This window comes from Symsagittifera roscoffensis, chromosome 5 (genome assembly GCF_963678635.1).
Source record: "Symsagittifera roscoffensis chromosome 5, txSymRosc1.1, whole genome shotgun sequence".
Taxonomy (NCBI): Eukaryota; Metazoa; Xenacoelomorpha; order Acoela; family Convolutidae; genus Symsagittifera; species Symsagittifera roscoffensis.
Window position 1 is genome coordinate 32,685,658 of NC_087066.1, and position 23,741 is coordinate 32,709,398.

The window sequence follows — 23,741 nt, forward strand, 5'->3', positions numbered from 1 at the left end:
CAATTAAAGCACGACGTATTTCGCGCTATTAACGCGAAAGCGGATATTTAATTCGTCTTAGAAATCGTTCCAAATTGGTTGAAGGAAGCTTATTTGCCATAATTGATTTGTTAATAAGACCGCAATTTATCACTTTTTATTTTATAAGGCGTGTGGGGTTATGACTTTCACAAAAAAACCTCAAATTAAAAAAATCATTTTATTTTCATTAGTTTCAGTTTTTTCATGCTACTATTGTTCCATAGACCTTAAACGGCACTCAGAACATTCAGGGCGTCGCCCTGATACGAACAGTCTTGTCGTTGTTGAAGGAAAGAATAAAGCACCAATGCTTCAGCTGCTATTTTTCGATAGAAGTTCTGATTAGAAACATAACCAACGGATTGTTGAGACTTGTTAATGTATGTGAAAGCAGTAGATATTACTGATCTTATACGAAATTTTTGTTTAGAGTTTTTCAGGAAAAAAACTATCTTCAAACCTCTCTGAATTTTCAGAAATGGTTAAGACAAGGCTAATTTTTCATTTAAAACACAGGCGAAGCTGCATTTCGCCACAAGCGGCAAAGAGGAGCTCTTAAGACTAAATCAGTCTTATATTGTAGCTCGTAACAATCTGAAATTTTCAAAACAATAGGACATATCAAAGAGTATCTTATCTGAAAACATATGGAAATATGTCATTTCAAACGCATCTTGCAGCCGCCCATATCTTGGTCCAGAAACAGACAACTTTCTCAAATCGTAAACTGGAAATCTTGTATCAGGGTGTACCCCGAGGCACAGTTCTTGGACCAATAGTTTTAATCCTCAATGATTTTCATTTGGTTTTAAATAATCAAAATCGAGCTATTCAATTTGCAGATTACAGCAGTCTGATAGCGAATCGAAAATCTTCGAAAGCTATTGCAGGAAAGATAGATAGATGACGTCGATGCTTGCATAAAACAGAAACTTCTCAGTTTGAAGTCAGCCAAAACAATAATTTCTTTTATTTAACTCTGAAAATAGTAGACTCAGTTTTCTCATAATGATGACGCAAGTAAAGTTACAAAAACATGTAGATATATACGCATTTTCTTGGAAACAGATTTGAATTTTTCAATACACAATAACAAAATTCTATGGAAAATGTCAAGAAATCCTTTCACTAAATGTTGTCAAGTACGTAGTGCCCTTGAATGTTTCGATTAGTTTACTTAAAACTATAGTCTTATCCATTACATTTAGCGCCATTTTTTTACAACATTTAAAAAAATTCACAATTGAACAGAAAAAATAAGGAATCAAAATCTGTATCTTACGTTTAAAAATTTGAGAGCAAGTCATTTACAAACAAAAAGCAAAATACTTCCAGCTGAAATAATGACAAGGATAATGCGTCTTCTGAAATCTTTCGACTGCTTAAATAAAAACAAAGCTCGGGAATTTTTTTGGTCTACGGAACAATTAAGCTGCATAGAACCAAGAGAACTCTACAAGTAAAACTACAGAGTCGATCGAACAACTAAAACGGCAAGAATCAGCAGCAAAACGCTACACTATAATAAGAACTCACTGACTAAAAAATCAGACGTCACATCCTGCAAAAAAATTCAAAAAAACATACCTTTTATAGAAACACGAATCAGTGTCAATTGAAAGATCGCTCGGAAGTTTCAAAAACTACTTCTACCAATGTTTTTCTTAAGCTATTTAATAAATAATGAGATAATTGGCGCCACGTGCAGTTTCATTCAAATTATTGATTATTTGTGAACGTAATCATTTCAAGACATGTTTCATTAACCAAGAGGTTGTATGATACGAAAATGGTTTGCTGAAAAAAGAAAAAATGATAAACAAGAGTGCTGTATTTTGCAAACATAAAAAACAAAACTAAAACGCCGAACACGAGGTTTAAATTACGAAGGTACAAACAAACTACCAGACACTTAGAAAAATATCAATGATATCGAAATCAAGGAGACTACTTTTAATAAGGTTTCATTTTGAAAGAAAACGTTTATCAATTTAAAACACTTGAATTCCACGATTGACGTGTTTTTTGTGATTTTCACGTTTTTATTATTAAAGCTAACCCGATGTAAGACATAGAGAGTTGGAAAAGAGTCAATGAACGCAAGTTAATTGAAAAAAAAAATGGCCTGACAACTCTTTTATTAGAATTTGTTAAAAAAATATATATAGGACTGTCACTTTCATTTCAAAATGAACCCAGTTTGAGAGCACTGGATCAATTGCTTATTTTATTTGCGCCGGGAAACTTGAAAATTAAAATCCGTTTTCGAAACTAGAAGTTGATCACATTTTTGTAGCCTTTTCACTTTGACTCAGTTCGATAGAGGAGTTTGCCTTCCTTTCAACAAACGAAATGACGTGAACTTAAGAGGAAAAAACTGAGCGTGAACAAATTATAGACTTTTTCCTGCAAAAGGACTTTTAAACATGGAGAGATAGACCATTGCTTCCACATGCAAAAAATCTTAGGTTGAAAGAGCTTCAACGTGGCCGGCTGGTCTAGCCCGCATTTAAACCTTTTATAGATAGATAGACGGTTGTTTATACGAGTTATTTTATTTTACGAATCCAAAAAGATGACCACTCAAAATAGAAAGAGTCTTGTAATTTCGTTTGGCACTTAAGATGATAACTATGTCACTGCTGCTTGGAATCTTCCGTTCAGTTATCGTGTGGTTTAATTATTACTGGATTTGCATGTATTCTTCTACGCAAAATCAATTCAAAATTTAGCTATTTTAGACAGTAAATTTCGGTAACTTTCATGATTTATTCTATTCTAAGACATGTTCATTAGTACCATGATAGCATGTACTAACTACTTAACCATATCTGCAATAAATTTAATTAAAACTCTACAATGAGGAAAACATAAGAGATATCATTTGCGCTGCTAGAATAATTCACGCATCTTCTCAAAGTCAAACATTTACCAAACAAAAAAAAATTAACATGGGCTGCCATATCTTTGTTTAAAAGATTTTGTCCAAAAGCCTGCAATACCACTTTTAGTCCCCAATTTATTGAGTAGCGGCTAACAAAGACTCGGAAAAGCAGCACTGATTTTTAAACATAACCGTGCCATTTGTTTAAAAAAAACACCGGATTGTAGAAACGAAATAATAACTATCAACTACAGAATGATATGATACCCGATCAATTGACGGTTTCTTCAAAGTCACTTATCATCAAAGGATAATTAAGTCTGGCCCCTGAAATAACAATGCCATTTTTTATTTTACGACCTGGACTGGACAACATCGAGTGACGCATAGAAGAGAGTTGTTCTTCCACTATCGCTATTACCATGATAGCAGGTACTACTTATTGTAGGTCGTAATAATTTTTAGTGCTATGACTGAGGATATTCAACAAATAAACCCCCAAATTTTCAACCTTCAATTTGCTCAGTTTATGTTCAGAGGGCTCATTGAATGTTCAAAGCCGAATTAGATGTAGAACTATTTTCGGGTTCGAAAACATTCCCGTGTTCTTATTTAACCAAAAGGCACGCTAAACAAAATGCTCCAAACTCGGCAAATTTCTGCTAATTTAGCATTAGTTTGGAATATACTCGCAGCATGTTTCAATGGTAAACAACTTCAGTGGTAACTTAAAATAGGATTATCACTAAGTGCAGTTGCGTGGTGGTGGTAGTGATACAACGGTACATTATCTAGGTAAGGAACGCGGGATAAACAAAGTGGGAAATGCCAGATTGCATTATCTACAAATCACTGATCAATTCCCCCATTCTAATCCCCTCCCCTTTCAACCTGTGTACTCTCTCTCTCACTACGCACGGCGCATGACGTTTATAACAGCGGAATAACACTCTTAAATCCGTCCTAAACGTACTTCCTGACAATAAAATCGAGCCAAAGATACACTTGAATAAATAAAGCAACAAGATGGCTGAGCTAATATGAATTATTAATTTTGTGGCAGTACTACTGAATTCACTTGTTGTCACAATAAAAACAATTCTTTTATCGCATTTGGAAATAATTTGGGACGTTCCGATCCAAATGATTCACAAAAAATTCTAATTCTTTGTAGATGAATATGCACTTGAAATAAGTGACAGGTGCACTGACATTCACTCAATTTAAATAAACTGCATGTAAATGAAATTGACATTTGACGGTCAACTTCAAAAATGAACGGTTTGCCTATCAGCGGAATGTACGAGCTTCCTTTGCGGTAGTCAATTTCAGGAGAAAAAAGCTCCCCTTCCCACTTCGCGAAGTGGCCGAAAGAAAAGGTCAGAAAAATGACAGACGAAGCGTAGCTTCGCAAAACTTACGATACAATTAAAACATTTCCTTACAAGCATAAAATTATCAACTGAACAATCTCCCCCTTCAAGAAAGGGGGAGATTGTTAGTAGATTAAGTTATCCAAATTTTCGACCAATCAGAATGCAGCAAATTCGAATTCTCAATACAGTCAAAACAGTGCTAGTTTACTGTATTTATTTATAGGGGTGGAGATTCTTTAGTAGATACCATGGGGTGGGGGAGAGTGTAATGTAGATCCGCATAGAATAATTGAATAGAAAATGGGACTGTTTTTTTCAACTAGGCTGAAAAAAATTACAAGAAAATAAATTACATCTACAAAAATTTCACACCTTCGTCTCGAATGAAGATCATAAACAGCCTCAACAAGCATTGAGAATCAATAACCGAGCGGCCACTAAGGCGACAAAAATTGGTTCGGGCCCCCTTATGTTGAAGATAAAATAGTAGCCATAAGAACATTCCAACACATTTTTTTTTTACGACCCATCCTTTCTGAAACACGCAAAAAACGCATCAAAGAAATCGCCGTTGAAACTACACAATATTTATGCACTAAGCATATATAAAAAAAGCCCAATGTTTTTCGTGACCTTTATACTGCTGTTCGTTAATAGAGCTTGCCTTTATTTTAGCAAAAATAAAAAGTCAAACCGCGAAAAATCAGAACTGAGCAAGAAAAAGTTTTAAGACTTTCTCCTGGCAAAAAAAAAACACAAAAATTCACCAAGACCTACATACGAATACTCACTATGTTCCTTACTATTCTATATAAAATTACTCAAAATCAGTGGTGGTAAATTTACAAACAACTTTCAACCCAGAGGTGAAGCTGCGCTTCGCAAACACTGGCGAGAACACAAAAAAAAGCAGTTCTATAAAGTGAAGCAATAAATGAGCCTCAAATTAGTAAACGTTCGGCTACGCGTTGGATGTAATCCTGTTACCTACAGATTATGAGTTTCACGAAGTAACCACTCAGACACGGACGCTGTATCTATTCACAAACGCTAACCAAAAATAAAGCAGAGAACAGATGCTATAAAATATACAATGCTAGATCGTGATTATAGCAAAAGCCATCAATTTAAACTTTCAAGAAATTGAGCTTCAGCCTGCACACGTGAAAGCAACTGCAGTAACTGGACATATTTACTAAATTTCTAAGAAAGGTTGTTTATGGAAAAACACTAGTTCGCGATGACAAGTCACTTGCTCTCTTGCAAAATAAATAACCCAATCAAGCATACTAAAAATAAAACGATTTTTTATATTTTGCAACATTTCATAATTAATATTTGCCATAATAATAGACAGGCAAAATAGGGCAATCGGTTTTCGGAGCAGAGTTTTCCTCCCATTTCGTAATCAGGTATCAAAATTCAAGCGCTTCGCAAACACAGAAAAAACGTCGAAAAATGGTTCTAAAACACGAAACAAGCAAATCCAAAAATAAGTCTGGAAGAATAAAACTTTTGTAATGAGCCGAAATCAAGCCCGCAAACTACATATTAGGACTCCCACATCCTCGTATCTGCATCATAGGCTTTTGAGTATATTAAAACACTAGCCACCATTAAGGCAGAAATACACATGCAAAAAACTGCCAACTCTATTATTATGCAGCAAAACGTACTAGCAAAATGAGAACTATTTTATGTGAGTTGATTTAAAAAAGTCGACTCGTATTATAACAATACTCGCAAGCTCATTTGAGTAATCACAACTTATATAGCTTAATTAGAAAAAGTGGTGCAATCAAATTTAAATCTGATCCTGAAAAAAAAAACGATAAAGGATCATAAAAACAACAACAAAAATTTTTGTGAGACACTTTTACAAAAAATTAACTTTCCAATTTCAAAAAGGTTCATGTTCAGATTATTTCAATTTCAAGTTTTTTTTATATAAGACACTTTTTCCAGAAGAATAAATCAATTAGAGATAGCCAACAAATAGTTGAAGAGTCAATAAACGCAGGTAAACAGAAAATACTCAGTGTTTTTTTGAAAATTTTTTCGAACTACCAAGTAACAAGACATGTCCATAAATCTCTTTAAATTATAGAACAATTTATGAATGACACTTTGTTATGATTTAGCCAATTTGAGAAAACTGGATTAATAGGTAAAGGTTCTTTTTCGCTGAAACCCATTTTTCAAATTAGAAGTGGTTCGTCGCCTTAACTTTTTGGCTGTTCGATAGTGGAGGTTGCCTTCCTTTATACAAAGGAAAAAACTGAACGTAAAAAGAAATTTTAAGTCAAAACTCGAAAAAATAAATTTAAGACTGAACATATTTTTGATTTTTTCTGAAAAAAGCCGAAAACAAAATGAAAACAAAAGTGAAAGAAAGTTTTAGCATTTTTTACGCCTAGTACAACTGAAACATGATATAGTTTTGCCCTTCAAACCGCGCAAAATGATGCAATAAAGTCAAGCAAAAAACGAAAGAAATTATACAAAACCAGAATTGGTTAACTTTTGTCCGACAATCAGAGTTAGCAAATGATATTCCTGCAATCGATTGTGCTACAAAATTTTTTCAAAAAATTGCATACATTCGACAAGTCAGGTTCCGATGACGACTCGAAGCCGAGCATTTATGATGCGAACGCACATGTTAAATCTCTAGACCAAGTGAGAACATCCTAAAATAGTCTAGATCCCGATTACATGTACTTGGTTTCGCAAATGGAAAATTAAAAGTCATTCATCTTGTTTTGCGCTATTAGCACGTTTGTAATTGGAGAGCATAATTTTTCTTCCTTTAGGCAAATAGAATTGAAATGGACATCGCTCCGTGCATTAACATTTAAAAAACCCCCATTGTTCACATACCGCATGAATTACTATTGTAAAAATTGACTGTAGAAATGTAACTTTGGCAAAAGTACGCACAATCCAGCTATTCTCTTACACACATTTTTATTTCTTAAAAGCACATTTGACAAACTCTTGTCAGGCAAAAAATCATTTAGAAAAATGGGGGAAAACCAGAAAAACCATGTTTTCAAGCTATTTGCTCATGGCAAGTATAACGGGAAGATATTCAGATGCTCACATCAAACGCCAAGTGTCTGTATTATTGAGATCGAGTTCCAAATTTCTGGATGATAGAAACCGAAAAAAAAACAGTGTTCATATTACAGCACTCTGCACAGGTTGTGTCAATTTTTTTCTAGAAGCGTTCGAAACTGACCAGTAGCTAAAGATCACGCTCTAATTCTTTTAAATACGCGAAAATGAGCTTGCACAAGACCGTGGACAGCGGGGTATCGAACATCCTGTATGCCGAGTCATAGGCAAACACTTTTAGATAGTCTACTTGACCAATCGACTACGGCCTCCACTCAGATATCCTTCTGGAAACGGAAATTAAGTTTCCACAGAAAACTCTCAATATATTTTTGTTTAGTCGGTATTCAATTTTTAATTGCTAGAAGCGTTTATTACTAACCAATTCCACAGCCTGTTTGGAGCCAGAGAACGCAGCCAGTCTGAGGGCACTCTTGCCGCTACTGTCACGCTCGTTCACGTCAGCACCTGAAACATAAGTGAACCCGTAGAACCAATTACATGGCTCTTCTACATGGAACACAAGCAAAGAAAACGCTATAAACATCTTAGTTGACTACAACTGGAGCAGCAAACCCTCTTGCGATTTCCCTTAATAAAAAAGAGCTTTAACGGGCTTCAAGAGAGACCTTGCTAGTAGCGCATTAAAAGCTCTAAATGGAAGAATGGAGAGTTGCGGCTTGATTTTGATCATGCAATCAGTGAATTCGATCAGGACCATTAGTGTTCCATTTCTCCGCTGGGCAGCCGCCGCCTGCGGACTCCATTGGAGGCAGTAGATGCGAAATGAGCATAGTAAACCAAGATAGGAAGAGCGTGTTTCCATTTGAAACTGAGGGGCGCAAATGAACAAAGACTATTGCTGCGAAATAGAACACTAGCCAAAAACAAGAACGAGCAGCAACAAAGTTGGAGCGCATCTTTTCTGAAAGCCGTTCCCTGCCACTATCTTACATGTACCATAGTTGCATACATCTAGCTTACTGCCTTCAAAGACATATCCTTAGACCGTTATCTAACAGTTCTTTCCTTCACTGTAGTTCCGTTGGCTTTGAGGCTAAGTACAATTATGAGCGAGCACCTGAACGGTGCTACCTTCAATCCCAGTCAAACTATTTGGAGCCCCAATTTTCTCTTACAGCTGACAACTGAGCAGCTATACTTAAATATATGGCTTCTAACAAGTGAATTTAATTCGACTGAACTGAACTTTAGTGCCATGTCAGTCTAAGCTTCTCCGGCTGATGAAAAATGTCTTCATACTCAACTGCCAAGAGAGTGAACAATTGCGCGTTTAGGCCATCGACCTTTTCTGGACCTGCCAATGCATATTTTCAGCGTCTTCTTATCAGTCACCAGCCCATATTTAATCCAACATCCCTTCTATTTAATTTAGTTGATGTCCCAATGGTAATCTTGCCCTCCCACTTCCCATCTTCAGCAAAGAAAAAAACGGAGAAATAATGAGTATTGAAACAGCTCGGATTACGGTAACGGAAAATCTAAGATAATTATAATTGAAACACAAAATGCCTTTCAACGTCCGCGAGAACCCTAATACTCTGGATTTATTTAAAATTGAGCACAGTCTTTGAACATTTTTCATGCAAAACTATTAGTCAGCAATTAGAAAATTAAAAGTTAATTTTGCATCTAATTGAAAATTTCGTCATTCAGTTGTAACTAAAATATAAAGCAATCTTGTCACAAAATTCATGAGATTTAAGTTCAGGTTTTCTAAATCAAATAAGCAACTTAAAGAAGCAGCAAACAATGTTCCTTGATAAGAAACACACAACAACGAATTAAGTTTAGTGGCGTAAATGTTAAATAAATACTTATCAAAGAATTGCTCAATATTTTCTGAGATGGATACTGTTTGAGACTGATAATCTTGACTCACCGTGGTCCAGCAGTAGTTTGATGATGTTTGTGTGGCCATTCTGGGCAGCTGATCTGAGCGGCGACCAGTTCTCAGAGTCAACGTGGTTAGGATTAGAACCTTGCTCCAGTAGAAACTGCACAACGTCTAAAGTGAAACAAAGATAGCTGGTTGCTGTGTCAGTAGCACAGAATGTTCCGACCACATTCGTAAAAAACTCCAAACAAGTTTTTTTCATCAAATTAATATCCTTTCCAGTGCGTGACATCACTTAAAAAAAACTACTCAAACGCGTATAAAATTAGTGAATTAGGCATAATTGACATTTGTTTTCAAAAAATGAATGACTAACAAAAACTTCTAATAGTTGCACCAACCTTTTTTAAGAAAACCTGTACAGCCAAGAAAGCGCAAAATGAAACCTGTACTGCCAAGAAAGCGCTAAGTTTATTTTTTTAATAAAATTTAGAGATGTGACCGGATCGAAACTTACCGGATTACCGGATCCGGATTAAATCCGGTAAAAAAAGAACCGGATTCCGGATTCCGGATTTCATTTAATTGTTTGTCAGTAATTTGAGTGCAGCTGTTGAAATAAAGTATTACTGCTACTTACTGCTATTACTCTACCAGAATTTTCCGAACAGCTTGTTTTGATTCATGATAACTTTTTACTTCTTCAATAATTTATACATTGAGTAAAATTTCTGTGTAACAGCTTGAATAAAAACAGTTGCAAACTTATTTTTTTACTGAGAATTCAACAAGTTTTAGGCGAATCAAATCCGGTAAAATCCGGTTACTTTTTACCGGATTCCGGATCCGGATTGACATCCCAAAATTGCCGGATTTGCCGGATTCCGGAATCCGGTACATCTCTAATAAAATTAAATTTTCAGCCCAAAAGCTCAATTAAAGTTAAACTCGCTTGAAATTGAATTAAAATTCAAAAACTTTAAACCAGTTTATCTTGACACTGGGACAATTTTTTGAAAGTTTTTAAGGACGTTCGCATCACGACTGAAAGGGCTTTAATTATATGTATCACTCCGCTCATTCTGATAATTATTTGTGTTACCTGATTTAGCATGGAGAACAAAAATCAAACTAAACACTTTTCAATGGTCGGGATAAGAATCGAAAAGAACTGAACGATTCAAATCAAATTACGCACAAATGCGTACTGTTTGACAAGTTGAAGAAAATCAATTATGCTGATAACTTCAAGACAAATTAAAAGCCCAAAATCATTTTACAATTTTTCGTTTTTGAAGCCCGAGAGTCCAAAAAAGAGAGAGTAAACTAATACACATGCATACTCACTAGTGTGTCCGGCTGTAGTAGCTAGACCCAATGCCGTCTGTCGATTGACATTCTCTGCATTAACATCAGCACCAGCGTTGACCAACACTTTCACACACTTCAGCGAACCTCTTTGAGCTGCCTTTGCTAAAGGAGTCAGTCCATCTGAATCATGTTCCGCAATAGATGCCGGGTTACCTTCGAGCATTACTCTGACCGCATGTTCAGACTCAGTTTCCCTCGAGTCGGAGTAATCTACACTGGTGTTGGAAGCCAGGTGATCGCTATTATCTGATCCATGGCTTACGTCTCGGTACGCTCCACCAGCGTATAAAACCGAGTATAAATTAACGCTGCAGTTGCTACTCGACCTCGGAGGAGTGGGTGAAGTAATGGATTCTTCGACATTAACACCACTCCATGCCATCCAAAGAGCACATAATTCGCTACTGAGTTTGTGACATGGCGCTGATTTTGCCAGATCGTATGCAAAATCTTTTGAGAACTCTTCGTCGAAAGATCTATTATCCAAATTACAAGTAGCACTGAGTGCCAAAGTAGCATGACCTTGGTTGATGTCGCACAAAAAATGCCGAGTACAGTACTTGACATCCAGCAGCCACTCTGAGAAGCTACTGTGAAATATTCTGAACGACTTATCTGGCAAGCGTTTCAGAAAACACTCGATCGATTTCAGCCTGCAAATCAATTCGTCCTGTGGCACTTGAAGATTTCTGGACCACAAATAGTCCACAAGATCAGTTTCAGTAATGGAAATCCTGGAAGCTAATAGCACGTTCAGGATCGGTCTAACTAACGAGAAGGTTTTCTTCTCAAATGAATGCTGGCAGTACCACAAATAGAGCCCTCTTAACGTCCCTGGTATTTCTTTTATCTCAGAAAATTTAATCATACCATTTTCGACGCCATCCAGGACCCATTCCAGATATAGCATGCATCTGTCACTTTTGTTTTCCAACAGCTCCAAATTTAGATCCCGGGTTTCAGGATTCGAAAAAAGAACTCTGAGCTTGTTGTCGCACTCAATGCGATTACATATGTACCCCCTCACATCCTTCTGCACATACTGCCGTCTTTTTTCCTGGTCGTCAAGAATAATCTTGCGGAAACCCTGAAACCTCTGGATGAACGGTCCATTGCTTTTCCGAGCAGAACAAAGTAAGCAAAGCCAAGGTGGAAAGAAGTCGAGATTATTCAATAGAAGATCCGAAATGGTTTTACTAGGACCACCAGTTCGATCACCAGCGAGATTTTGTATTTCATAACCTTCGTCTATTGAGTCAACAAGTAGGAAATACACTACACCCTGTGCATTAAGGACACTTAAACTACCGAGAACTACTGTTCTAAAAACTTCATCTGGATTTGCACAAATCGATGAAAAAGAATATCGATCTTTGGTAAAATCTTTTAGTACATCTTTGAAATTTGGGAGGAAAGGACTGCATTTTAGCTGCTTCAAGATGTTGGAAACAAAGCTAGCTAGACTAAGGGATTGCCAAAAATGAGAATGACAAAAATGTCGAGCCAAAACGCGTCGAGATATTGAGTGCTGCTTTGCATGATTGCTGGTTGGCCATGACAATTCCGTGAGCAAGGCTGTCTTTCCGCATCCAGAGCTACCCAATACAATCACGCCATTCTTTTTTGACCAATTGTGCTGTTGTCGCGAACTTGCAATATACAGAAGCTTCTGCACAACCCACTCTCTGCAGTACACCGGCTTTCCTCGCAGAGGACTGTCCATAAAATCTTAAAGCAATACAGTAGCTACACGCTTTAAGCTATAAGCGAATCAAGCGTAACAACTGAGTGAGAACTGATGCAAGATTTCTTTTAAATCATTCCTGGACAAATAATTCAAGCGCTTTGGTCGCTTGTCGAATAAAAATCGCTCCAACGTTGTTCACCATCAGAAGCTTTTAGGCTGAAAGGCTGCATTATTGGGGGAAAATTGTCGGGTCATCTCATCATAGCGTCCGCCACCTTGTAACAAAAAAATATTGCCTCATACACCGCAATTTCGGAGGCGGAGCAATAAGCAGAATGGTCCAAGAGCAGAAAACAGAAAAATATTAACTTTCACTAATCAATGCTCATATTTTCAAGGAAGCTTTCGGTCTCCTGAGAAAAACTTCACTTGTAAAATTTCTAAACATTAATGAAACTTCTTACTTAAGAACAACCAGAAGAACAGCGGCAAAACTTTTACCCACTGTTAGTTTTAAAAGTAAAATGATGGAAAAGTCAGCTACGCGACGAACAATTCGAGTTTATAACTTTATTAAAAACAACGAATTGTTGCCTCCCGATGTAGAAAAAATGACCAAATCCCAGTTCGAACGTTTTTTTAACAACTTTAAGGACACATATCTGTTTGACAATTATCTGATTTTTGAAATTCTCTTCTAAAATGTCACCTTGTATAATTATGTATTTGATGCTCCTCAAAAATTATCTTATCTGGGGCACCCTCCATGAGTTGAACTACTCCTGGGCTGTCCCAACAAGCAGTGAATTTATGGCTTAATTGATTAAAATTGCTTGAATGTTATTTTGTACTGCTTGTTAAAAGAATAATTTAAACTTAAATGCCGCCAAATTGATAAAACAATATCAGAATCTTCTTGCCTAACTTATTAAATAATACCAATAATTCAAAAGTGGTTGTATTCAAAAACAATAATTCAAAAAGTGGTTGCATAAAAATTTTTAATGATTTTCATCAATGTAAAGGGAATTTTCAGTGTTTTTTTATCGATACGTAAAATATGGCCGATTTTTATTGAGTTACCGAAATGTTTCATTTTGTAGCAGCTAGCTCCCTGCTCCACAGCATCAACACCCTTAACACATGCTAGAAAAAGCAATACGAGAGCCTTGACAGGAGTGCTCATTATTCCAGCTACAAAACGGCTACTCTCCAAGAGCAAGCAAAATGACCCGGAGCAGCTCAAGGAATAATTGAAGCTGCACTAGAGTGCTGAATTGGAGCTGAAATCTCTTCGATTGGTAAAGGCACACAAAGAAAGGCTGTCAGAGCTGATTGGTAATATCAGGGGCAAACAACAGAGACCATCGCAGACAAGGAGGAAGGCGAAAGCGAGACGTGAGAAGAAGCTGAAGGCAGAGGACGTGTCTGCGCTTCAAAGACAGGGGTGAGAAGAGTGTGATTTGTTTTGCTTTGTGCCTTGTGAGTTTCTTTACTCGTGGCCTGCAAAACAATGACCACAGTCCTTTTGCCTGCTCTTTGGCTCAGACAAATTCAAAAAAGAAAACTAACTTGGAAAATTGTGTTAGACTATTTAAATATCTTTGAAAAAGTGGAAGTATCTGTACATAGACTGAAGTTTCTGAGAAAATGTCTGAAAAACGATCTATTACAGGACATTTTGAAGTTTAGGGTCCCCGAGAACGGGGTTTTTTCGGACCAAGCCGTGCATACTTTTCAATTGAAACTACTAAGGACTAAAATTTCTAGGGCAAATGAGGACAGGAAAAGGTACGAGGAGATGCTAATGAAAGCAAGATCACTGGTGCAAAAAGAAATCGACGAACAGTGCTGGGCATCCATTTTCCGCTTCGTGAGGCGTCAATTTGAGGCAAGCTTACAGACAACATCAGAAAACCATAGAAATAAATTCGAAAAACTGTCCGAGAGACAAGATAAACCTCTTGGGGGGGGGGGGGAATGAGCAATCAATTAAGATACTTGATAACATTGAACTGCCTAATTGGGTATATGAAGTGCTATCAATGTGCCCGAAGCATCCCATTAGAGACAAAATTAAAGAAACACATTTTTGGCTGATATCGACATTTTCCTCTCACAATTGAAAAATCAAAAAACATCTGGTGAAACGTTATGTGAAATAGAAGCCGCGGCAAAGGCATTAGCAAAAAAACGCAAGGCAAACCCCAAGAGACAAAGCCGTTGAAAAAACGAGGAAATATCTCAAAGATAATGGGTTGCTGTGCCTTTTGATAGGGGGGTTGGTTTTTGCATAATGAGGAAACAAACGTATGAATCAAAGCTGCAATCCTTGTTGCAATCTGCTCAGTTTGTGAAAAAAGATGCAACCACTGAAGAGGTGATACTGAAAATTGAGAAGGAACTCAACAAAAAATTACTAGCCATGAACAAAAGAGACGAGATAAATGATCAGTTATATTCTAAGATGCCCGTTTGTACGGTTTAGCTAAGGTACACAAGGAAGAGAAACCACTACGACCAGTACTATCACTTCCATTCAGCTCGTATAAAAATCTTAACAAAATGCTGGAAAAGTTTTTTGACAACATCGATGGAGCAAATATAGAAACCAATACTAAAGAGGCTAGAGAAACAATTGAAAACATTGCTCTAGATCCGGATGAAACTATAATATCTCTTGATGTGAAAAGTTTGTACACCAACGTTCCCCTGAAGGAGGCAAGGGAAATTGCTTTACAGAAGCTGTACAGCCAGGAGTCTCCTCCTGAAATTCAAAGAGCAACCATGAAAAGGCTTTTGAATATGGCGGTCAGCAAAGTATATTTCAAGTGTAATGACTCATGGTATATTCAAGTTGATGGTGTAGCAATGGGCGCGTCCCTCGCTGTAATTCGGGCAAACTTATGGCTGAAAGAGTTGACACGAAATACCGGTGAGAACAGCGATACAGCAAATGATGACAAAAACGGTATGTACCCTTGTTGAAGCAGGAAAGTCACATATAGATCAGAGGGGGTTGAATGCGAGAGTTGCCGAAACAGGTATCATCTAAAATGCGGAAAAATATCCGATGACGTATACACATCAATAACCGAGACATTCTGGTACTGTGAAAGCTGCTGCCGAGCTAAGAACAATGAGAAGGATACTCCCCAGGTGAAATTGTTCCTCAGGTATGTGGATGACATTGTTAGAACAGTCAGAGGGGAGCCGAGTTGTCTTCTCGATGCCGCCAATTCTCTTCATCCAAATTTGCAGTTCACTCTAGAGAAAACTAATTCGGAGGGGAATTTGCCGTTCCTCGATTTGAACATAAATGTATCGCAGGGTAGGCGTGTAACTTGCAGTTGGTATCAAAAACCAACAAATACAGGGACTATACTGAACTATAGAAGCTGCGCCCCAACTCAGTATAAGCGTAGTGTTATCCAAGGCACTATACACAGGGTTTTTAGGAGTACATCTAGCAGGGAGCAATTTGATAAGGCTATGGAAACTAATTGGGCGCAATGGCTGACAAATCAGTACACTGAAAATTGGTCCGCAAAGGTGGCTTCAGACGCCTTGTGCAAGATCATAGAGGGTAAGGGCAAGCCCGTGGATAGTGAGAGGTGTTTGTCAGTTCAATCACCAAAGGATGGGAAGCCGCCAATGCTGACGGTGTAATATAGAGGTAACCAAAGCCAATATTTTGCTAACAGGTTACGAAAATTAACTAACGTTCAAGTGGTTTTCACCACAAGAAAACTAGAATCATGTTTACCATCACTGAAGTCAGCATTTTCTAATGACCTCAAGTCAAGAGTGGTTTATAAACTGTCATGTAGTGGATGCATTTCAACCTATTCTGGACAAACTGCTCGACATTTGATCACTCGAAATGAGGAACATAAGAAAGCAGACTCACCGGTAGGCCTCCACCTTCAGCAATGCCAACTTGAGGGAAATAGCGCAGATCTTAGCTGGGAAATTATAGATAGGTCAAACAACCAAACAAAATTGCTAAAACTAGAGGCAAGACATATCAGGAAAGAGAAACCGGGCTTGAACACGCGCGATGAGTTTAGTAGCAGGAAATTAACACTGAAAATTTAGTCCTGATTTATTTTTGGTTTTTTATTTAAAACCTACATGTCTAAATTAAAATTATGACTCAGAAAATTCCAGACAAACTAATTCAAAAATGTTTAATTAATTTTAGTTGTTAAAAGTATTTTAATCTTAATAGTATTTTAGAGGTCAACTGTGATTGGCTAATTTTTTATCATGATGTTTTAGAACCAAATTGTACGTGGTTTCTTGTAAATAACATTTGAAAGTTGATGTTTTATCGTCATTTAGATTAGTTTATTGTAAAAATCCTGACGATGCACATAGTTGCGAAAACGTTCGCAATTTACTTTTTAGCAAAAATTTCTTTATTGAAAAGTGTTTTTTAAGATTGAATGAAATGAGGGCAGCCGTGGTGGCCCTAAAATGATTATCCTTGGCGCGAGTTCTCTCTTCAGAGCACTTATTTCTCAAGAATATCAAAAAAAGAGACGCTTGAGAAGCCTAGGCGTAAATCAATCAGCCATCATAAGCGGCCTCAATTGTCATCGAAGGACACCAAAAGCGAGAAAGTCAATCTTCACGCATATCAGAGAAGCGGAACCAACAGAAGAGTTTGTTATTTAGCACGACGCAAAAAAAACTCTCTCTCACCCCACTTCAATAATTTTGAGTCACCTCTAACTGGACCAGAGTTGGCTGATTCTTTGAAGACTGTCTCATCTCGTATTCGATCAATCATATACTGCCAATGGACCGAAACCTCAAACATCTATCGAGATTTGAAAAACGCTGGACTCCCTGTGGTAGACGTGGTAAAGGATATTGCTTCACGAAAAGGCGACATCAGTGAAGAGTTACAGCAGCTATACAAACGATTGCATCAACCCACAGCATTAGAATTAAAAATTTTCTACGTTGTCCTGCGTTACGACGGATACGAACAAAAAATCTGCAAGAAGAAAACAAGACTTTCTGCACGTCGAAGGAGAAATTTCAAGCTAAAGAATCTTGCGGACCAATAATTGTTTCCAATTCCAGAAAATTTTCGTATTTATTTGAACCCGGGACAAGCGCGAAAAGTCCGAAAGAAATTGAAGCAATCGAAGCAAAAACCGACCAACTTACGACGAATCTTCAAAACTCAAAGACTCAAATCTGTAATAACAGTTTGTTGAACAAAATCTAGTGACCACTCTTGTAAGTGAGTTAAGGATTTTGTAATACAAATTTGAAAAGGTTTTTTTTGCAGTAATAATATTTTGTGGCTTAAACTCTAGTGACCGATCTTGTCAGCGAGTTACAGATTTTGAGTTACAGGTTATCTAAAGAGTTTGTGGTAAAATAATCTAGTGACTGCTCTTGTCAGCGAGTTACGGATTTTTCCAAAGTAAGTGTTCAGCCATGTCTCAGAAAACAAGGCTAAAATCTGCAACAGATGCAGCAAAAGAGGGCCAAAAGTTTTGTAAAACCTGTATGTTTGAAATATCTGCCGATGAGGTTGATTTTCACTGCTTCAGTTGTGGAGTCAATTTTCATTTGACAAAAGGCTGTACGGCACTAAATGATGCAGCGCTCCTAGGCGTAAAAGAGCTGTGAAATAATGCACTTCTTCTGTGCAATGACTATGTGGCGCGAAAAGAGCGAGATCGGATCATAGAATCAGCTGCAAAAATTCAACAACCCAAAGATGATAAACAACTGAAATCTCTTCAAACAGAGGTGGCAGAAACCAAAAAAGCAATATCCGAGTTAAAAGAATCCTTCGTAAAGCAACCAATTCCAAAAACAAACTCATATAGAAGCAGAACATCCAACACCAAAGAAAACCGTGGAAGCCGAAATCCCCGAAAGCATACGAGTAAGAGGTGTGCCTGAAAACACTTCAAAACTTGCCCGTGAGCGAAATGAGCATGATATGAAAGCGATATCCGATATGTGGAGGTTTTTATCAATCGAATGTGAGATCACTGAAATAAAACGTATCGGACCCTATCAAGAGGTAAGAGCAAGGACAATAGTTTTCACAGTTGCAAATAAACTCCACAGACGACCGATTCTCCTGTCCATCAGCAAGCTTAAGGAGTACGACAAATTAGTATTTGTAAGTAAAGTAATCTACGCTGAAGAAGCAAAACGAGAACGTCTGATACTTAAGAAACGCCGAGAAATGATTGAAGCTGTAATATTACGGAAAGAACTCAAAATTCGCGACTTAAAATTGTATAAGAAAGACGGGAATGACTGGGTAGTAGTCAAAAACGACGAGGAATCGTCGTCATGACTCGCCGCAAACCTTCTTGAAAACAGTGCTCACCTACTTTTGTACAATGTAAGGAGTCTTGTAGACTTTGTTAAACGCATGGACTTTTCAAATGTCATAACAAATTGCAATCACTACAAAATTATCAATTTGACGGAAACCTGGTTAGTACCAGAAATACCCGATAATGCTCTCTTTCTCAATAACTTGGTCATACATCGAAATGATCGTAATACGGTTAATGGCCAAACAAAGCATAGTGGGGTGCTTACTGCAGTACACAATAGTATTCAACACCGGCGATTAATTATTGATTCAAGCCTTACTGATACAGTACTTGTTCAGCTTGAATTTAATGACTACAGATGCCTCTTATGCTGTATCTACAGTGCCCTTAAAAACAGTCTATACAGGCATTCGACCATTCTTCTACAGGAGCTTCTTGAATGCTTAGACGAACAAAGTAGGAATCACGTCACCAACCTTACAATGCTTGTAGGGGACATCAATTTTGATAACACAAACTGGCATCATATGGAGTCCTCAAATTTGGACAAAGCTCTGGTACTAGAGGAGTTGTTTGAACACAATTACCAGCAATTGATCACAGGTGCCAAAAAGCAACTTGATGTCATTCTAGTCAACAATAGAGAACCAATACTAAACGTAAGTGTAGATAATTACGTTAACAAACTATTTAAATCCGATCAGCCATTCCAGCTCAAACTAAGTTTAAATGATTAGTTCAAAGTGACAAAAACCTTGCCTGAAAAAGAAACTTTTAGCATATTTTCGTTCGAAAAAGCAAACTGGAATGAAATCGGATTATACTTTGTGCAAAATTTTTTTCCTGCCTTACTGCTTCAGCAATGTCGACGTTGTAGTTGATTTATGGTATGATTGGCTACATAAAATATTGGAAAAACAGATACTCAAAAAGACAAAACACCGAATGAGTTAACCTCCTTGGGTCAGCAATGAAACATCAAATGCAATAAAAACACAATGAGAAAATGGATGAATAAAAAGCCGTCCTCGAATAACTACCTAAAGCTGGCAACACTTGAATCAAGAGTAGGTGAACTTTTAAACGAAGATCAAAAAAAAATGAACACTTAGTTTTCGAAAATGGAACATTTTCACAAATATAAAAGTATTTAAAGAGCATTCAAAAATCGTCTCAACTTCCCTCAGAAATGTACTTAAATGATCAGATTGCTGTCACCGATAAAGAAAAAGCCCAACTCTTTAATGAGTTCTTTTAATCAGTCTTTATTAATTCGGATTATCAAAGAGCCTCCGATAACTCCAAACCTTCAAAAGTAGATAAACTCCACTTTACAAGAGAGGAAGTGCAAACTACACTTGGGAACTTGTGTATTGGGAAATCAAAAGGTCCTGACGGTCTAGGAAATCTACCTCTTAAAAGTTTGGCTAAATACTTGGCTCCTTCACTAACAATCGTCTTCAATATAATTGGTAAAAAACATGTCTATCCTTCCTTATGGAAATTGAGTATCCTTATACCAATATTTAAAGACGGAGACAAAGAAGACATTTCAAATTTTCGTCTCATTGAGCTCTTGGCGTGCCTCTCAAAAATTCTGGAAACATTAATTTTCGAAAAACTATATGTAGCCATTGGACTTAATATCTGCAAAGAACAACATGGATTCACCAAATGTAAATCCACAATGACTCAATTGATCTTATATCTCAGTGAAATATTTGAACACTTCGAATCTCCAACACTGACTGCTCTATACCTCGACTTCGAAAAGGCGTTCGACAAGGACAGTCATGAAAAATTAATAGAAAAATTGCAAAATAATGGCATCACTGGAGGAGCTTTGGAGCTGCTTGAAAGCTACCTGAAAGTTGAAAAACACCGAGCAAAAGTTGAAAACTCGATCTGTTCAGAAGTCGATGTCAAAAATGGAGTTCCACAAGGCTCAGTACTGGGTCCTCTGTTCTTCATAATCTTCATAAATGATCTCTCAGAGTGTATCTTGTCAAGTTGTTTCGGATACGCGGATGATTATAAAAATATTGCTACCAACACGATCACTCTACAAATTGACGCGACCAGAATATGGAAATGGTCTAGCCAGAATTTGATGACATTAAACATCCGCAAAAATAAAACGCTAAACGTAAAAGGAAAGGGAAGTATTTCAATGAATGGAAAGACACTTGAACAAACACAGAAGGAAAAAGATCTTGAAATAATTGTATCGAACGACTTGACATGGACTGAAAACGCCGAAAAAAGTTGTGAGAAAGCAACCAAAGTATTTTTCACTATAAAACGAAACATCGCTAATGGTACAAGTTGGATTGCAAAAAAGAATCTTTACCGGAGCTACATTGTCCCAATCACTTCATACGGTGCAATTCTTTAGAAACCAAATAAATCAGAATTGAGAATGATAAAAAAACCTTCAGGAAAAAGCTTCGAAGTGGACCCTTGGTACCGATAGTCTAGACTATAAAGATAGATTAAAACGACTTTCGATTCAACCACTACCCTTGTATCACAAAATGCACGTTTTTTTGACATTTGTTGACATAGTGAAAGGCAGGTATAATATTGAGTGGGAATCTTTTGTTCAAGTACAATACAAATCAGAAGAAAACACGAGAGCACAGGAATTGAAGTTCTATAAAACACGAATTCTGTTGAAGAAGAAACAAGCAAGTGACTTTTGGACAAGAGGTATATTCTTAGCAGACACAGTTGCACAAAAGATAGGGATTATTCGTGACAAACTGGAAAATCCAAAAAATAAAATTGCGGAAGTTTACAAAAACTATTTTGTCAATAAATATAATCTGGAAAACATATGCTCCTGGAGACTGACATGTAATTGTCAGAACTGCAGAAATCAACACAAACTCAATTGAACTTTGGAAAACTGGAACTCGGGAATATATCCACTGGGTGATACCCTAAATTCGGTTTTATTAAGATTATTATTTTTATTATTATCAAAATGTATCATCAACTATTCATGAATTGAATTATTTCAACAAATTTTTGTCATTGAAATTTTTCATATTATTGTTATTATGATTATTATGAAGGATTTACAAATAAAAATTATTTGGAGAGATTGCTCCCTGAAACACAACAAAAAAAAATCAGCGGCACTGTGAAAAAGAATCTCGACTAATTTACTCAATTTATGCATGGAACATTTTCTTTTCTCTTTTCTCTATTTTCTTGTTCAAAGGTAATCAGAAGGTAAAAAGTATCATAGTAACCGAGATTACAGTCAGGAGTCCCTTCATCACGTATTCCAGTCAAAATCCTTGGAATTTTCTAGATATGGAAGTGAAAATGATAAAAGAAGATGACAAGTGTTGATGTCCTTACAATTAAAATCGATACGGGTACGTTTCATCAATAAAAACACGCAACTCGACCCGAGAAAATATAATATACAAGTGTTACAAAAGAAATTCGTCGAAAGATTTTTCGTCATTTATTGTTCCGAGTACGCAAGCGGTGTTCGCAATCTGTATTGCCAGCGAGATTCTCTGTTTTAAAAAGCTGCCTGCTCTGGGTTCCTCAGTGCATATGCTTAGGTTCATACAAAGATTGCTCATAAAAAATTCTGTGCTGGGGCTGGCCGCGCCCTGAATCTCAAAAGCTAGCGGTTGGAAAAGATACCCATCATCTACTAGATCTTTATACTTGTCATTTTTTCGCTCTTTCGCTTCAGCCGCAGCCGTACCAGGGTTACAAGCAGACCCGGCATTAATCCTACAAGGAGCTAAGGAGTCTACTACCGTTACATACTACAAGAGCTGCTTATCAACAGCCCATGGAACGAGCGTCAAACCGTCTGGTCGCTTCTGATCGGTCCTGTTGAGGTGTCGTGGTTCTAAGACAGACGTCATGTGAGTAGAAGATAAACTCTGCTTTAAAAGAGCATTCAGGTTTGAATGCTTAGAGAATCTCCTTGCATTTTCGAGGCAAGAAACGCCATGACAACTATTTTCGGTAACGTCTTTTTCGCACACGCATTTATGCCGTTCGCATATTTTTGAGCCTAATCGAAGTCTTATCGCAGTTCTGAGTTGTTGGTTTGACAATTTTAACCTTAAATTTTTCACGGGATGACGTTCACCCAATGAAGGCCAAATCTATCTTGAAACGCGTTAAATCTTTGGACATCCGTTGGTTCGAGTCGTAAAATCAAATCTGCAATCTTGCTGTCAAAAATTGGCTCTGTCCATTTTTTTTGGATTTCAATTTCCGGAGCCATTTCAATTTTTCCAAGTTCAAACCATCGTTTAAGCGCGTCATCATAGCTTTCATCCACATGCTCCAAGTTAAAGATTTCACTCAAGGCATTTTTTTGCTTCTACTGCTGAGGCTAAGAAAGCGGGTAAAGCGAGTAGACGAGCAGAAGATACGCCCAAGCCACCATAGTAACTCTAGTGACCGCTCTTGTCAGCGAGTTACAGATTTTGAGTAACAGGTTATCTAAAGAGTTTGTGGTAAAAAATCCAGTGACCGCTCTTCTCAGCGAGTTACGGATTTTTCCAAAGTAAGTGTTCAGCCATGTCTCATAAAACAAGGCTAAAATCTGCAACAGATGCAGCAAAAGAGGGCCAAAAGTTTTGGAAAATCTGTAAGTTTGAAAGATCTGCCGATGAGGTTGGTTTTCACTGCTTCAGTTGTGGAGTCAATTTTCATTTAACAAAAGGCTGTACGGCACCAAATGATGCAGCACTCCTAGGCGTAAAAGAGTTGGGAAATAATGCACTTCTTCTGTACAATGACTGTGTGATCGGATCATAGAATCAGCTGCAAGAATTCAACAACCCAAAGATGATAAACAACTGAAATCTCTTCAAACAGAGGTATCAGAAATCATAATTGGTAATAAACATGTCTACCCTTCCTTATGGAAATTGAGTATCCTTATACCAATATTTAAAGACGGAGACAAAGAAGACATTTCAAATTAACGTCTCATTGCGCTCTTGGCGTGCCTCCCAAAAGTTCTGGAAACACTAATTTTCGAAAAACTATTTGTAGCCATTGGACTTAATATCTGCAAAGAACAACATGCATTCACCAAATATAAATCCACAATCAC

At 37.2% G+C, this 23,741-nt stretch overlaps 1 protein-coding gene across 1 annotated transcript in view; it reads right to left on the minus strand.

The window, feature by feature from the left end:
- Positions 1 to 12,351, minus strand: part of LOC134845518 (ankyrin repeat domain-containing protein 50-like) — a 36,315-nt gene extending 23,964 nt beyond the window's left edge. Inside the window, exons 1-3 of the mRNA XM_063862441.1 lie at positions 10,604 to 12,351; positions 9,302 to 9,427; positions 7,781 to 7,866 (exon numbers count right to left, since the gene is read on the minus strand). Coding sequence (XP_063718511.1) covers positions 7,781 to 7,866; positions 9,302 to 9,427; positions 10,604 to 12,350 — 1,959 coding nt within the window. The 5' untranslated portion in view covers position 12,351. The remainder of the gene's footprint in view (positions 1 to 7,780; positions 7,867 to 9,301; positions 9,428 to 10,603) is intronic.
- Positions 12,352 to 23,741: the final 11,390 nt, after the last annotated feature.